Source organism: Pseudorca crassidens, chromosome 14 (assembly GCF_039906515.1).
Source record: "Pseudorca crassidens isolate mPseCra1 chromosome 14, mPseCra1.hap1, whole genome shotgun sequence".
NCBI classification, from domain to species: Eukaryota; Metazoa; Chordata; class Mammalia; order Artiodactyla; family Delphinidae; genus Pseudorca; species Pseudorca crassidens.
The window spans coordinates 76,879,185-76,895,178 of record NC_090309.1 but is presented as its reverse complement, the minus strand read 5'-3'; the positions used below and the strand labels follow the sequence as shown (position 1 = coordinate 76,895,178).

The 15,994-nt window shown below is 46.4% G+C and overlaps 1 protein-coding gene, 1 long non-coding RNA gene and 1 other non-coding gene across 3 annotated transcripts; 1 reads left to right on the top strand and 2 right to left on the bottom strand.

Annotated features, from left to right (window-relative positions):
* Positions 1 to 4,676: 4,676 nt before the first annotated feature.
* Positions 4,677 to 6,719, bottom strand: LOC137205713 (uncharacterized). Its single transcript, XR_010934271.1, has 3 exons — positions 6,346 to 6,719; positions 5,610 to 5,630; positions 4,677 to 4,775 (listed from the first exon to the last, which is right to left on the bottom strand). It is a non-coding gene; the product is annotated as an uncharacterized lncRNA (long non-coding RNA).
* A 750-nt stretch (positions 6,720 to 7,469) lies between these two features.
* RHOB (ras homolog family member B) lies at positions 7,470 to 9,942 on the top strand. The gene has a single exon (XM_067703615.1). It carries the CDS (start codon positions 7,870 to 7,872, stop codon positions 8,458 to 8,460), a length of 591 nt encoding a protein of 196 aa, XP_067559716.1. The 5' UTR covers positions 7,470 to 7,869; the 3' UTR covers positions 8,461 to 9,942.
* A 5,102-nt stretch (positions 9,943 to 15,044) lies between these two features.
* LOC137206249 (U6atac minor spliceosomal RNA) lies at positions 15,045 to 15,170 on the bottom strand. The gene has a single exon (XR_010934565.1). It is a non-coding gene; the product is annotated as a U6atac minor spliceosomal RNA (small nuclear RNA).
* Positions 15,171 to 15,994: the final 824 nt, after the last annotated feature.

The following is a 15,994-nucleotide window of genomic DNA, read 5'->3' as shown; positions in this document are numbered from 1 at the left end:
GTTTCACATGGTGCAAATGGGCACCTCTTCTGGAAAAATCCTACTGCTTACCCAAAGCCTTGCTCAGCCGTGAACACCAGTGTGAAGCTGACTCCATCCCTCATTTACATATTAGTGAGGTCTTCTCCCATGGTGCGGGAGGGACAAGACTTCACTACCCGTTAGTCCTAAGCTTACTTATCTTTTGTGTCTTCACCTTCCCATCCACTCTCCTTTCAATCTACATTTACTGAATTGAATTGAGAGAATTGAGGTTGATATGAGAGTTCCAGAAAACAATCTACATCTCCCATTTTTCTACCAGAATCAGACAAGGACTAGATGTTGATTCCCTTTTCTGGAAAGGAAAATAAGACGCGTGCAAAAAGGCCCAAATAGCCTCACCTGTTCAAGAAAACATCGCCTAGTGCTGGGGTGAGAGCTGGACAGACTAGGGAGGGGGCTGCTGTTTAGGGGGACAGATGAAAAGTCCTAGAGGTGTCTGGCCTGGAAAGCAGTGATGGAAAGTGGACAGGGAGGTCCCAGATGGCCCCAAACCACACTGTTTATCTAAGTGTCTGAGCCTGTCTGAAATCCAGCAGTGAGTTTAGAACAAACAAATGGAAATCCTACCTCTAACCCCCACAGGAAGATTAAGGGGATCCAGGGGGTTCATATAAAGGTGACTCCCCAAAAGGGCGGTGAGGGAGGGAGTTGCCAGGAAGCCACCTGAGCTTGTAGACATCTTAGAGCGGTACTATCCAAGAGAAATACAATGTAACCTACATATGTAATTTAAAATGTTCTAGTTGTCACAGTAGCAAACAGAAAAAGGTAAAATTTATTTGAATTATATATCCAAATATATCTAACATATTAAATCTCATATTTAAAAAAAATTCGCTATATGCAAAATATCATGTCAACACGTAATTAATATAAAAATATTTCGTGGACTATATTACATGTTTTTCAATCTAAGCCTTTAAATTCTAGTGTTTATTGTACAGTTACAGCACATCTCAATTCAGATGCTAAATTTTCATCAAAGATGCTCAATCTGTATTTAGATTTCAAAAAATTTCTGGTAAGAAAAAGTAGCTTCATATACTCAAGTTGCTTCAAACATACATAAACATTTCCCAATAACTGAATCGAATATCAGTTTTTATTAATTTTTTATTTAAAAAACTTTTTGGTGGTCCATATCAGTATTTTTTTTAATAGGTCTTTATTGGAGGATAATTGCTTCACAATACTGTGTTAGTTCCTGTTGTACAACAAAGTGAATCAGCCATAGGCATACATATGTCCCCAAATCCCCTCCTTCTCGAGCCTCCCTCCCATCCTCCCTATCCCACCCCTCTAGGTGGTCGCAAACACCAAGCTGATCTCCCCGTGCTATGATGCTGCTTCCCACTAGCTATTTTACATTTGGTAGTGTATATATGTCAATGCTACTCTCACTTCGCCCCAGCTTCCCCCTCCTATCCCGTGTCCTCAAGTCCGTTCTCTAGGTCTATGTCTCTGTTCCTGCCCTGCAACTAGGTTCATCAGTACCATTTTTTTCTTAAGATTGCATATATATGCGTTAGCATACAGTATACGCTTTTCTCTTTCTGAGTCACCTCACTCTGTATGACAGACTCTAGGTCCATCCACCTCACTGCAAATAACTCAATTTCGTTTCTTTTTATGGCTGAGTAATATTCCATTGTATATATGGGCCACATCTCCTCTATCCATTCGCCTGTCGATGGACATTTAGGTTGCTTCCATGTCCTAGCTATTGTAAATAGAGCTGCAATGAACATTGTGGTACATGACTCTTTTTGAATTATGGTTTTCTCAGGGTATATGCCCAGTAGTGGGATTGCTGGGTCATATGGTAGTTCTATTTTTAGTTTTTAAGGAACCTCCATACTGTTTTCCATAGTGGTTGTATCAATCTACATTCCCACCAACAGTGCAGGAGGGTTCTCTTTTCACCACACCCTTTCCAACATTTATTGTTTCTAGATTTTTTGATAATGGCCATTCTGACCAGTGTGAGGTGATAGCTCATCGCAGTTTTGATTTGCATCTCTCCAATAACTAGAGATGTTGAGCCATCTTTTCATGTGCCTCTTAGCCATCTGTATGTCTTCCTTGGTGAAATGTCTATTTAGGTTTTCTGCCCATTTTTTAAATTGGATTGTTTGTCTTTTTGATATTGAGCTCCATGAGCTGTTTGTATATTTTGGAGATTAATCCTTAGTCCATTGTTTCATTTGCAAATATTCTCTCCCATTCTGAGGGCTGTCTTTTCATCTTGTTTATGGTTTCTTTTGCTGTGCAAAAGCTTTTAAGTTTAATTAAGTCCCATTTGTTTATTTTTCTTTCTACTTCCATTTCTCTAGGAGATGGGTCAAAAAAGATCTTGCTTGGTTTATGTCAAAGAGTGCTTTTCCTATGTTTTCCTCTAAGAGTTTTATAGTGTCTGGTCTTACATTTAGGTCTTTAATCCATTTGGAGTTTATTTTTGTGTATGGTGTTAGGTAGTGTTCTAATTTCATCCTTTTACACGTAGCTGTCCAGCACCACTTTCCCAGCACCACTTATTGAAGAGACTATCTCTTCTCCACTGTGCGTTCTTGCCTACTTTGTCGTAAATTAGGTGACCATATGTGTGTGGGTTTATCTCTGGGCATTCTATCCTGTACCATTGATCTATATTTCTGTTTTTGTGCCAATACCATACTGTCTTGATTACTGTAGTTTTGTGGTATAGTTTGAAGTCAGGGAGCCTGATTCCTCCAGTTCTGTTTTTCTTTCTCAAGATTGCTTTGGCTATTTGGGGTCTTTTGTGTTTCCATACGAAATGTAAAATTTTTTGTTCTAATTCTGTGAAGAATGCCATTGGTAGTTTGATAGGGATTGCATTGAATCTGTAGATTGCTTTGGGTAGTATAGTCATTTTCACAACATTGATTCTTCCAATCCAAGAAAATGGTATATTTCTCCATCTGTTTATGTCATCTTTGATATTTTTCAACAGTGTTTTATAGTTTTCTGAGTGCCATATCAGTATTAAATCAATTATTTCTCCAGCTTTATTGAGATATAATTGACATATAACATTGTATAAGTTTAAGGTGTACAACAGTGGTGTTGATTTGATACACTTACATATTGCAAAACGATTACCACTATAGCAATAGCTAACACCTCCATCACATCACATCATTACCATTTCTTTTTTTTTTAATATTTATTTTTATTTGATTGCGCTGGGTCTTAGTTGTGGCTTGCCAGCTCCTTAGTTGTGGTATGCAAAGTCTTAGTTGTGGCACACATGTGGGATCTAGTTCCCTGACCTGGGATTGAACCCAAGTTCCCTGCATTGGGAGCTCAGAGTCTTAACCACTGCACCACCAGAGAATTCCCAACCTGTGCTGAGAACGTTTAGGAACTACTCTCTTGGCAACTGTCAAGTATATAATATAGTATTATTAACTAAAATCACCATGCTAGACATTAGATCCTTAGAACTTATTCATCTTCTAACTGGAAGTTTATACTCTTTGACCAACATTTCCCTTTTCCTCTACCATGAATATCAGCTTTTAAATTTAAATTTATTAAAATTACATAACATTGAAAATGGTTCTTTAGTGGTATCAGCAGGATTTCACACGTGGCTATCGGTTACTGGATTGGATGGTGCAATTTTAGAGTGCTCAGGAGCTAGGCCCTGTTGCCCACTGCCAATTCCCCTCAGCATGACCCTGGGCTGGACAGACAGGGAGTCTGATCAGAGGTCAATGCCTACATTCCAAAGTTTAACGTTCTAGCTATGGTGATTCTCCTGTGAGCACAGCCTCTCTGTCTTAGGCCTGGGTCAAACTGGGTCACAATCTTGGAACAGGGGAGGGGTGTTTGAATTGCTGTTACTTATAGCTTGAAGACCCCAGAAAGCAGTTTGAAGGCTCAGCTATGTAACTCATGGCTGAATGGGCCCAAACGGACCATATGGGACCACTTCTGTTTTTCCATATGAAATAGTATGGCTAGGCCTAGAAGAGCCTTTCCCTTTTTAAAACTCATCGCATTGAGAAGGAAGGTTGACAATTTTCCTAGAGACCCTAAACTACTTGCTCAAATTAGAAATAATTTAAAAATTAAGTGAGTGTCAGGAATGTCTATGGTATTGCTGGTTTCCAGTAAATGCTTATTGGTAAGTGAATTATTATTACTTCCAGTTATACCAGATTATCCAATAATGGCTTTCTTAACTGGGGGGAAGAAAGCAGATGATTTTTGCAGTTCAAGTTGTTTTACAACTTTCTGTACATTGTAATTAGGTTAAAAGAAAGTCCATTGTTATATAAATTAGTAAGGTTCCACAGCTGTTATCTCTGCTAATCTCTTTTAGAAGTTACTATTTAACTAGGAAGGAATTAATTAATTTTTTAAGTGTATATGAAAAAAGTTCTATGTGTGCATAAATATATATGTGAAGAATTTCTAAAGAAGCTGCTTGTGAAACAAATAGGGGTTTTACATCCTGTGAAACATCTTAAAAATAGTCATAAAATGCATGCTTTTTGGCTAGATAAGTTTTTATATAATCATATATATAAAATATATAGAAAATATTTATAAAATATTTAAATATGATTATATATATATATATATATATATATATATATATAAACCCTGTAAATATTGCCACAAGATGGCACTAAAATCTAATGAACACTCCAGTCTCTGGCTGGTCTTGTCTCCGAAGAGTTGGGGGGTGATTTACAGGAGATCTGTAGGAGACAGTGGACAAAAAAGGCCAAATAAATAAGGCTGAAGGAAGATTGGAGGTAGATTAACATCTCCCTTTTGTCTGAAGGATAACTTCCCTCTCTCATTAGTGTGGGTATCTGTCATACAATGAATCTATAGGTTACTAAAGTTAACTATTAAAATGATTTGCTCTCCTTGACAAATCAGTTTTATCCTTGCCCTTTGCCAGTGTATTGTGATGGGAGAGCAGCGGCAGTGAGGAGGCCATTAGGCACATCCCCTAGTTTGGGAGAGTTTATCCCGTGAGTGGTACAGTATTTGAAGTAGCCAGTCTTCACAGAGCTTGTCAAAGGATCCTGGACATGAAAATGAAGACCATGAAAAGAAGCTGCTGCAGAATACAGATTTTTCTACTTGTTTACTTTGGAATAATTTACCAACTGAATATTTTTAGAAATTACTGCAATATTGAGATTCAAGCTTGGAACACCTCATATAATATGTCTGAGAGTCAGGAAATGAGTGAATTGAATCCCTCTTCCTGATTCTTTGTATTCCAGTTTTAAAAAAAATACATGGTACAAAACTTTAATTGTTTGATACTTTCTTAATATTTGAAGCTTAAGGACATAGCCAAGATTCCCAAGCTATATTAAGATAAAGGAAAGCAGTGTTAACAATACAGCTATAAAAGGTTTTGATTAAAGGAAGAAAAATTTAGATTTTTCTAACAGGCAAACTGAAATTAAAAGAAAAGAAAAAGTTGCTAGATTGGAGCCCTAAACAAATGATCAAAAAAAAAAAAACCCTTACTTTCTCCCATGGGATTCCACTTGGAGAAATTATTTACTTACTGACAGTTCAGTTCCTTAGATCTGAAAAACAAAATCAAAAAAACAAAAACATTAGGCATTGTAGTGGAGATAATCCAATGTGAGGGAAGCAGTTTTGGTCACTTGAATGAGGATGGGCTCTGGGGGTTAGTGGCACTAATGTCGTATTTGACCTGATTATATCTGCGGCATCCATTTGGGGACCTACACCTCAACATATGAATCATGTGTGAAAACACCATGGCTCAGCTACAGCTGGCTGCCCGGGTTTGGGTGGATGGTTGGTAAAGCAGTCTGGAGTCTGAGGTAAGAGACTCCAGAAAGTTCCAACTGAGTTCCTGAGCATTTAGGCGAATTCTCCACAGTCGTTTACTGATTCTTGCATAGGGTCAGGCATTATGCTAGGGCTTCAAGATGCTGAGATAAGACAGAATCCAGGCCCTCCAACAGCTTCCAGTCAGAGGGGGAGGCAGAAATATGAGGCAATAACCTCATCATGATGTAGTGGGTCTCTCCTTTCTGAAAAACCAGTAAGCATCCCATGGCCTCCAGAATACATATGGCCCAACCTGAGTAGTTGGTTCCTCCATGACTGGCCTCCATCCTGAGTTTCACCTCTCTCTCTCTCCACTGAGGGCAGCCACACTAAGACATTCCCTGTTCCTAGAACTTGTCCTACTCTTTCCCACATCTCTGCTTTTGTTCAAGCTGTTCCTCCTTCCTGGGAGATCCTCCTTCCCTCCCTCCCCCTTCCCACCTCTTCTGTCCATTGAGATCCATTGGCTTAGGTTCTTCTAGCTCAGACATAGGTGTCATCTCCTGCAGAATTCAAGGAATAGATGAATTAAGTCCTGGTGGGAGCAGAAGACTGGGGATCCAGCACCCCACCACACACTGATTTGCTGTGTCCCAGCCTGCAAGTGTCTCCTCCTACTCCCTGGGGCCGCAGCCTATTCTTGCCCAATGGGGTGTGGGGTGGCTGGATTTTATTGTACTATTTACTCTAGACAGTTCTCTACCTTACGACCAGGATCCTAATTAATCCTGCCAAACCAGGGCTGAGTCTGCCTTTTTCTGCCTGGTAACTTCCTCCAAGTGGACCTGAACTTCTGCAACCAGCCTCGACCTTCGCTTTTCACTGCCCCCCCTTCCCCCAATCTTCACCTAGGGACCTAGGCTGGGTGCCGAGAAGGGGGTAGGAGGCAGGACTTGTTAGAGCCAGAGGCTGGGCCCAGGCCTACCCAACTTACAGCCACCCTCTCGGAGATCCAAACCCAGGGCTCAGGGCGAGTACCGGGTGGAGGGATGGGGGCGGCGGACTCGACCAAGGGAGGTGCCGCTTCTGAATTAAAAACAAAAAACCCCGACAGCCTTGCTTGGAATCAAACGTGTGTGTGTGTATATGTGTGCCTCTGTGTGTGTGCGTGTGTGTGTATTTAAAAACAAAACCACATTAAAGGAGCCGCTCCCTCCCCCACAGGTCCGACCACCCGCTGGGAGTTTGAGAAGCAAGGGGGCAATTTTGAGTGGGAGGGATCATCAACGGCCCGCAAAGTGCCGCCTCTCTCGGAACCGCTCGTCCAGGCTCCGCGGGCTCCGGGCAGCTAGCTCCAGCTCTCCCGCTTCGCGCGCACAAGCTGCGGCGAAGACGGGAACCCAGGTGCCACCCGAGCCCCGCAGGGCCAGCCGCCGCGGCGTTGACTCCCCAGTCGCCGCCTCTCCCAGCCCGGCGGTCTGGGCCGTCAATCAAGCTCGCCCGGCCCCGCCCCTGGGCTGCAGCGGACGGCCAATCAGACTCAAGCTCCGCAGCGATGAGCTCAGTCGGCTTGCTTCCCATTGGGCGGCTATATTAAGAAAGTCGCCGAACTCTTTAAATAGTGGGCGCTGGGGCCGCAGCCCGCATCTGCCACCGCAGTCTGGCTGCACTCGTGTGTTCTCTTGTACGTTTGCTGAGGCCTAGAGAGACCCGGGAGGGAGCTAGGCCGGGTCCGCTGCTCTAGCCACTTTTTGCGCACAAAGGCGCCGACCCCAGGCCCGGGACGAGGCGAGCGGCCACCGCTCCGGAGCAGCGCGGAGACGCACGGCGCGCCCTATGCCCCGGCGCCCCCACCTACCCCGCCGCGGCAGCCCGAGCACAGCGAGAGAACGCGCCACCCCGGGGCCTGGGTGCAGCTAGCAACCCTTTCCCCCAGCGCGCAGCCCGAGGTGAGCAGTGAGCGGCGAGCGGGACGGCAGCGAGGCGCTCGCGGGCCCCCTCCTGCTGCCCGGGCCCGGCCCGCTCATGGCGGCCATCCGTAAGAAGCTGGTGGTGGTGGGCGACGGCGCGTGCGGCAAGACGTGCCTGCTGATCGTGTTCAGTAAGGACGAGTTCCCCGAGGTGTACGTGCCCACCGTCTTCGAGAACTATGTGGCCGACATCGAGGTGGACGGCAAGCAGGTGGAGCTGGCGCTGTGGGACACGGCGGGCCAGGAGGACTACGACCGCCTGCGGCCACTCTCCTACCCGGACACCGACGTGATCCTCATGTGCTTCTCGGTGGACAGCCCGGATTCGCTGGAGAACATCCCCGAGAAGTGGGTGCCCGAGGTGAAGCACTTCTGCCCTAATGTGCCCATCATCCTGGTGGCCAACAAGAAAGACCTACGCAGCGACGAGCACGTCCGCACAGAGCTGGCGCGCATGAAGCAGGAACCGGTGCGCACGGATGACGGCCGCGCCATGGCCGTGCGCATCCAAGCCTACGACTACCTCGAGTGCTCGGCCAAGACCAAGGAGGGCGTGCGCGAGGTCTTCGAGACGGCCACGCGCGCCGCGCTGCAGAAGCGCTACGGCTCCCAGAACGGCTGCATCAACTGCTGCAAGGTGCTATGAGGGCCGCGCCCGCCCCGCCTTCCCCTGCCGGCGCGCCTCCCCCTCCCGGGCCCAGCCCCCACGAGCCCGGGGAAGGGGAGACCCGCGTGCCCCAAGGACCCCACCGGACTGCCTGGTGTCTGCCTTCAGCCCCGGCCGACGTGGCCCGGCGGCTCAAGGCTCTGGCGCCGGGAATCCGCGTGGTAGGCACCGGGCGCCTGCTTTCCAAGTGTCTGTGCGTCCGGCTGTGTTGCACAGGCCTGGCCGCCCCGCTGAGTGCCAAGGGTCCCCTGACCACCCTTTAGGGAAGAGTCAAGCCTCTTCAGAGCGTGTGGCTGTGTGTATGTTCGACTCCCCGCCGCCGGGTTTTCACCCCATGCCCGCCTCTGCCTCCCGGAGACAAGCTTGGCACCGGGGTGCGGCCGCGCCCCATCAGATGTTCGTCCATAACCAGCGAGCGCCTGCTATCCCCTGTCTGTAACATAGACCTCGGGAACTGCGGGAGGGGAGGGCTGGGGAGGATGGGGTGTTATATAAATATAGATATAATTTTATTTTCGGAGGTAGGATGGTGTTATTTAATGGTGGTGGTGGGTGGAGTGACGGGGCGCTGGAACAGCTCCGGCCCAGCCTGGGTCAGGCGTCCATCCCAGCACGAACAAGACTTGGCCATCTTTCCAAACCCTGGGAAGACGTTTGCAGCCGACTTGGGGATGAGAGGACACAGCTTCTAGACTCATGGCTCCTGCGGGCCAGCCCCCCCCCCCACGCGAACCCCCTCACCGGACACAGGCAGGAGGAGGGAAAGTGTGCTGCAGGTCGTTTTTGCCATAAGCGAACTTTGTGCCTGTCCTACAAGTGAAAATCGTTCAGTCCAAGAAACGGATGTTATTTGATTTATTTAAAGGCTAAAACTTGGGTGGTTTTTTTTGGGGGGGGTGGAAGAATTCTTTGCACAATTGTTTCATTGTTTGACATTTAATGCACTTGTCATTTGCATAAGACAGTAGCATTCTGACCACACTTGTACACTGTAACCTCATCTACTTCTGATGTTTTTAAAAAAATGATGACTTTTAAAAAAAAGGAGAAGAAAAAGAAACCACTAATTTTTTTTCTTTTGAAAAAAGTGGCAACACTGTTCTGTTTTGCGATTTTATTTGTGCAGGTATGCGCACTCTTTTGAGAAAGGGCAGTAACAAGTGTTAGAGCCTATCTAAAACCTTTTTTTTTTTACCCCCACAAGTCAGTCTCTAAAGCTGTGTGAAATTTTCTCTGCATCTCTGTACAGAGAGTAAACCTGCCCCTAGTGTCTCTTTTCTCCCCCTCCCTTCCCCATCCAGTGGTACTTCTACTAAATTGTTGTCTTGTTTTTTATTTTTTAAATAAACTGACAAATGACAAAGTGGTGAGCTTATGATGTTTACATAAAAGTTCTATAAGCTGTGTATACAGTTTTTTTATGTAAAATATTAAAAGACTATGATGATGACATTTATAAAATGGCTCCTGTGGTTTAATAATGTGTAAAAATATTCTTGTGAATTTGGGGGCAAGGGCAGAATTCTGCAGTGGAGGTCCCACCAACTCAGTTTCCCTCATAGTGTTTGTAAGAAATGGGGATGAAATCCCTTCGAGGACGTGTGGGGTTGCGTGGCCATGGGGTACCAGGTTCCTCCCGTCCCAGTCCCGGAGGTTACCCCGGCACCCAGTGCCCAAACCTTTGACCTAACATGTACTGTTTGTATGTCTTAAGCACTTGTGTCGAAGTCCATTATGGGGCCTTTGCTGCCTATTCTTTGAAACTTGGAAAGGTGTCATTTGTGCATTTAAAATTTAGATGACTTTTTTTTTGTTGTTGTTAATCACCGGTGTGGGACCAGGCTCTCTGTCCAAAAGACTGGTTCCTGGGTTCCCTTCAGATCCTTGTGGGGTTACACAATAACCCCACGATTGTAGGGTCTTACCTCTGGCCTGAGCTCCTGGGTGGAAGTTGGGGAGAGCCCAGATCAGAAGCTGATTCTTCTATCGTTGAAGTTTCATCTGAAGGTCTATATGTAGCCTAAAATGCTTTATTCTAAGTGCCAGGAGTGGCCGCATTACAGACAGAACACAAGGCTTTGGGTGACTGTTATTGAAAGTTGGGGCAGGCACACTTTGACGTGGAATCTTGATGAGCTCTAATTTCAGACAGTTAGCCTGCTGCAGTGGGTCCCAGAACCAGACAGGCAGATTTATCTTCAGAGACCGTATTAAAATCCCGCTACAGGTATGATGGCTCAAATCTGCCAGCCTCAGCAGCTTCGAGGAAAGGTAGCAGATACTGCCAACCTCTCCCAACTACCAAAGACGTGGTTTTTGTTTTTGGAATCAACACTTTCCGGGTTTCTAGCCCTTAGTTGCCTGCTGCCACTGCCCCCCCCCCGCCCCCCTCCCCCCCCCCCGCCCCCGCCAGCTCACCTCCTCCAGGCAGAAGCAGAGAAGGCCCCTTTTGAAGCCCTTTGCTTTAAAACTTGAGGCTTCTGTTTCCCTGTCTTTCCCTAGACTCCCAAGAGCTTTTGTTGAGTGAGGCAAGCCTGGTTGCTGGTGACTTTTCACCCACTTAAAAAACAAAACAAAACAAAACAAAACATTAACAGGGCCTCCTGCACAGCCAGGCTCATTGGCCGACAGAGGGGAATTGTCTGGGCAGCTCCAGGCACAGAGAAAGGAGAGGGTCCACCCAGGTTGGCTTCTCTAAGCCACTGCCTCATCCTTTCCTCAGCTCCTGGCCTCACTCACCTCTAGCCCTCAGCGTACTTTTTCTTCTTTTAAAGGCAAAAATTTCCACAGAAAAACAAAATGTTGATTTGCAAGTTTTACAGCTTGCAAATCCTTTGGTACCAGGGAGTGCAGGACTCTGTGAAGAGCTCAAGCTTGGGCTCAATGCCCAGTACTCAGCTTTGCAACCAGCCAAGAGCCTGGAGTCCCAGCCCCCGAAAGGGCCTTTTCTGGGTTTCCTGCCTGCTCAAATCTGCCTGGTACCTATAGCTGCCTTTTTTTTTTTTTTTTTTTTTTTAATTTTAGGAAGACAACAAGCCAGGTGACACATGGCAGCCTGGGTTATGCTTGTTTTAAAATGCATGGCATTTAATAATCCTGCCGGAACACACTCTTCTTGCTGCATTAGATCCAACTGGAAAATATAAAGACGAATTGCTGTAGGCTGGAAAATCAATTAGGAAAAAAGAGGTAAAACATCTGGTGTTACTCTTAGGATATGAAAATTCATTTTGCACATTTAAAATAAATGTGCTGAGTTCCTTTAATTGCCTGTTGAATGGTTTCGTGGAGAATAGTGGGGTGTTTCATTGATCCTGGGCATTTCGTAGCAAGGGGCATTGGCTTGGGTTCTTGTTTAATCTTAATTTGAAATCAATCTGGACTGTATTTCTAGGGTCTTTTTCACATGTGTTTCAGTGTACTTAGAACAGTGGTTTTCAAACTTAAGCATGCATTAGAATCACACGGAGGGCTGGTTAAAACACAGATGGCTGGGCCTAGCTTCCAGAGTCTCTGATCAGTATGTCCGGGGTGGGGACCAAGCGATGCTGATGCTGCTGGTCTGGGGACCACACTTCGAGAACCACTGGCTTAGAATAAAGGAGAGTTCATGTCATTGCACAGAGGAGGGAGGTCATTTCAGCAGGAAAGTACATCACATTCCCGACGCTGAGGGTGTAGTGCCCCGTAGTCCCGACTGCCCTACCTTAAAAAGCGCAGCACTTTCAGAGAATTTCCCTCCCAGGATGACCCATACATAACCCCTATCTTCTCTTCTCCACATTCTTGTGCAACGGGGGGTTTAATGCCCTTCTAGAGATTTTTCTGCCATTCCGAATTCAGAACGCAACAGCACTCTGCTCTGCTGAGACAAGGGATACAAAAGCAAACAGGACACAATCCTTGCCCTGGTGGGCCAGGCAGTTCTGGGAATGCATTCACTGAGCATGCTCAAATGGGGGCGTTAGGCCCAGGGCACAACAGGAGCCCAGGGGAAGGTGGGGAGGCTGTCATGGAAGAGGAGACATTTGACCTAAGTCTTAAAGCAGGAGTGGGCGATGTGCAGATGAAAGATACAGCTTCTTTATATTACTGTGGGGCCTGGCCTCTGGGGAATAAAGCTCTCTTGGGTGAGAACTACCTTCTACTTGTAGCCCTTCTGGTATACATTTCTTCAGTCAAGAAAAATGATGTTACCCAGCCAAGTCAAACAGCCTCTCCCCGGCCCTCCCTGTTCACACACAGGCGGGGAGAGAAGGTTGGTGATGACGGTTTCATTGTTTTCTCTGTGCCTCCCAGGGATGGGGGGCAGACACAAGGGCTAGCTTTGTGGTAACTGTGTTCCTGGGAAACATGCAGCCTGGGCTCAAGGAGGCTGTGACACCACAAAGGGACCTCGTACTCCAGCTTGTTGGGGGACAGACCTTAGCCACTTTACTTGGTCCATCTTCTAGCTGGGGGGAGAAAGTGGGTACTCAGGCAGCTCCTTCAACTCTCAGCAGCCCCTTTCCTGGGCTGGGAGGTAAGAGCTGGCTAGAGAACCCCAGTTCATTCCTTCCAAATATTTATGGTTGACTAAAGGACTCTGTGCCTGGCACTGTGCTAGGAGCTTGGGACTCAGTAGACAAATAGGCAGGCATGGTCCCTCCCCTCACAGAGCTTTCAATCTCTATGTGTGTCTGCACAAGTAATAATAATGATGATGATGACAATAGCTAATGTAGGCATCAGGCACTGTTCTAAGCTCTTCATCTCTATTGTTTTATGTGTGTATTAATTATCTATCATTGTCTAACAAATTATCCCCAAACTTAGTGGTTTAGAACATTTATTTCTTCACCATTTCTGTGAGTCAGGAATCCAGGCACCCCTTAGCTGAGTCCTCTGGCTCAGGTTCTCTCTGGAAACTGTAGTCAAGGTGTTGGCTGCGGCTCGATCGACCTCCAGGCTTGACTGGGGAAGGGTCTGCTCCCCAGCCCACTCATATGGTTGCTGGTAGGATTCAGTTCCTCACTGGCCAAGGCCTCCTTTGAGCTCCTTGCCACGTGGGCCTCTCCGTTGGGCAGTCCAACATGGAAGCTTGCTTCGTCACAGCAAACGAGAGAGAAGAGCCAGAGAGAGACAGTGTGGGCAAGGCAGAAGTCAAAATCTTTCCTAACTTAATCTTGGAAGTAACATCCCATTGCTTTTGCTGTATTCTTTTTATTAGAAGCAAGTAACGGGGTCCAGCCCACACTCAATGGGAGGGCATTACCCAAGGGCATTCATGGCAGAAGGTGGGGTCGTTGGAGCCATTTTCGAAGCTGCCTACCACAATCGTCCATGATGACTTTGAGGTCAGTGCTATTATTCTCAATTACTGATGAGGAAACTGAGCCGTAAGAGGTTGGATAACTTGCTCAGGGTCACAAAACTCATATGAATTTGGAAACCCAGGCAGTCTGGCTCCAGCACAACAAACTTACATATGTGGTGGGATGATGATTTGAGAAAAATCACCCTGAATGCAGTGTGGAGGATGGATTGGATGGAGAGGGGAAAACCAGAGGTCAAAGATCAGTGAGGGGCTTCCCTGGTGGCGCAGTGGTTGAGAGTCCGCCTGCTGATGCAGGGGACACGGGTTCGCGCCCCGGTCTGGGAAGATTCCACATGCCGCGGAGCTGCTGGGCCCGTGAGCCATGGCTGCTGAGCCTGCGCGTCCGGAGCCTGTGCTCCGCAACAGGAGAGGCCACAGCAGTGAGGGGCCCGTGTACCGCAAAAAAAAAAAAAAAAAGACTGGGCTGCATGGAGGGTCCAACGGTCCTCTGATACCGCATGCTCGGAATCAAGCAGGTAAATCACTCTGTTTTGACATGAGCTACGTGAGACACAGCAATGACAAGTAACCAGCTGTTTTTGGCGCAGGGGCTGAGTCCAGGGAAGTTAAGAAAGTGCTCCTGTGAGGCCAGGCTTTGGGCGCTGACAACACCAGCTGAGGGAAAGCCTTCTCTGGACCCCACCCCTGCCGAAATCACAAGGTACTCATGCCCGGAGAGATCTCTCAGCCTCTCCCCGGCCCAGTGATCCTGAGATGAGCAGGCAGTGGAAGCACGTTTCTGGGGCTGCAGGCCACCCTCTGCAGGGTCACCTGGGGGACTAGCAGTGCTCAGCGGTTTGTCGATGCCGGGGCTGATCTTCGAGCATCAGAGGAAGCTGGGCAGTTTTGGCTTCTGGGTTGTGAGCCTGGCACAACTGGCCATGTTTTTCATTTTAGAAACCATGATCCAAAAGCACAATTCTTTTCTTCTCTTTTTCTTTCTTTTCAAGATCTCTTTATATATATATATTTTTAAAATTTTTATCGGAGTAGAGTTGCTTTACAATGTTGTGTTAGTTTCTACTGTCCAGCAAAGCGTACCTGCTCTACGTAGACACAGATCCCCTCGTTTTTGGATTTCCTTCCCGTTTAGGTCACCACAGAGCATTGTGCAAAGTTCCCTGTGTTCTTCAGCGGGTTCTCATTAGTTATGTATTTTATACATAGTATCAATAGTGTATGGATGTCAATCCCAATCTCCCAATTCACAAAGCAGTAGTTAGATGCCACAAAGTAGGTGGCAGTGCCTTAATCGTATGTGTGTTGTCAGTCCCAAGGGCCTCTTCCATCCTTGTCAAGGGGGGTTCTAACCTTCTCTCCTTTCATACAACACTGAAAGCACAATTCTAAGGGCTCTGCAACTAGGCTTTGGGTTTTTATCACTCTGTGTGACCTCTGTCCTCTGGCTGTCATTTGGAGCTATTTTTCTTCTCCCTTCAATCCTGAAAAGGGAAGAAACAAATGTTCCCAGAAGCAAGTTTCTCATCACTTTGTTAATGATTGATTTCATTTGATTCCAGAACTTGTTTAACCTTTGGATAAACAATCGAAACCTTCTGGAGGCACCTAAGAGGAGTGCAGGAATGCATGTGCTATTTAATTCTGGAGAGCTTACAAATGGGACTCTGACAGAATAAAAAGTACTATTTATATGAGTGCTAAAAAAAGTCACTTGTAAAATACACACTTGTCCGTAGCGGCCAAATATGGGAAAGTGTGAGATCTGGTCGCATAACCAGGCTGGCTCTGTAAATGGGACGTTCTGTCCATCCATCCTCTTCCTCTTGGTTGAGCAATTTTGTGGCTACAGATCTCCTCTGTAAGTCGAGCACTGTGGGCCAAATGGAGATCCAGCCTACACGCGTAAGAAAACACGAACATAAATGAGCCAGCCCGGGATCTCTGAAGTTGTTCTTATCTGTGCCAAGGGAGAATTGTTCAAAGTTTTTACTTCATGGGTAATGGTAGAAATTACAGACTGTATAGTTGGTTACCTGCCAAATCTGAAAGAACAAATCTGAAATGCAGTGAAGGCATAAACAATTCAAAGGGAAAAAGAGTACTAATGGGGCTTAAAATGCCACGAGTTCTCTAGCAGGCTGGTAGGATCCAACCTCCGTCCATGACCTAGTGACCAACTAGTAAGCTGTCTCACCA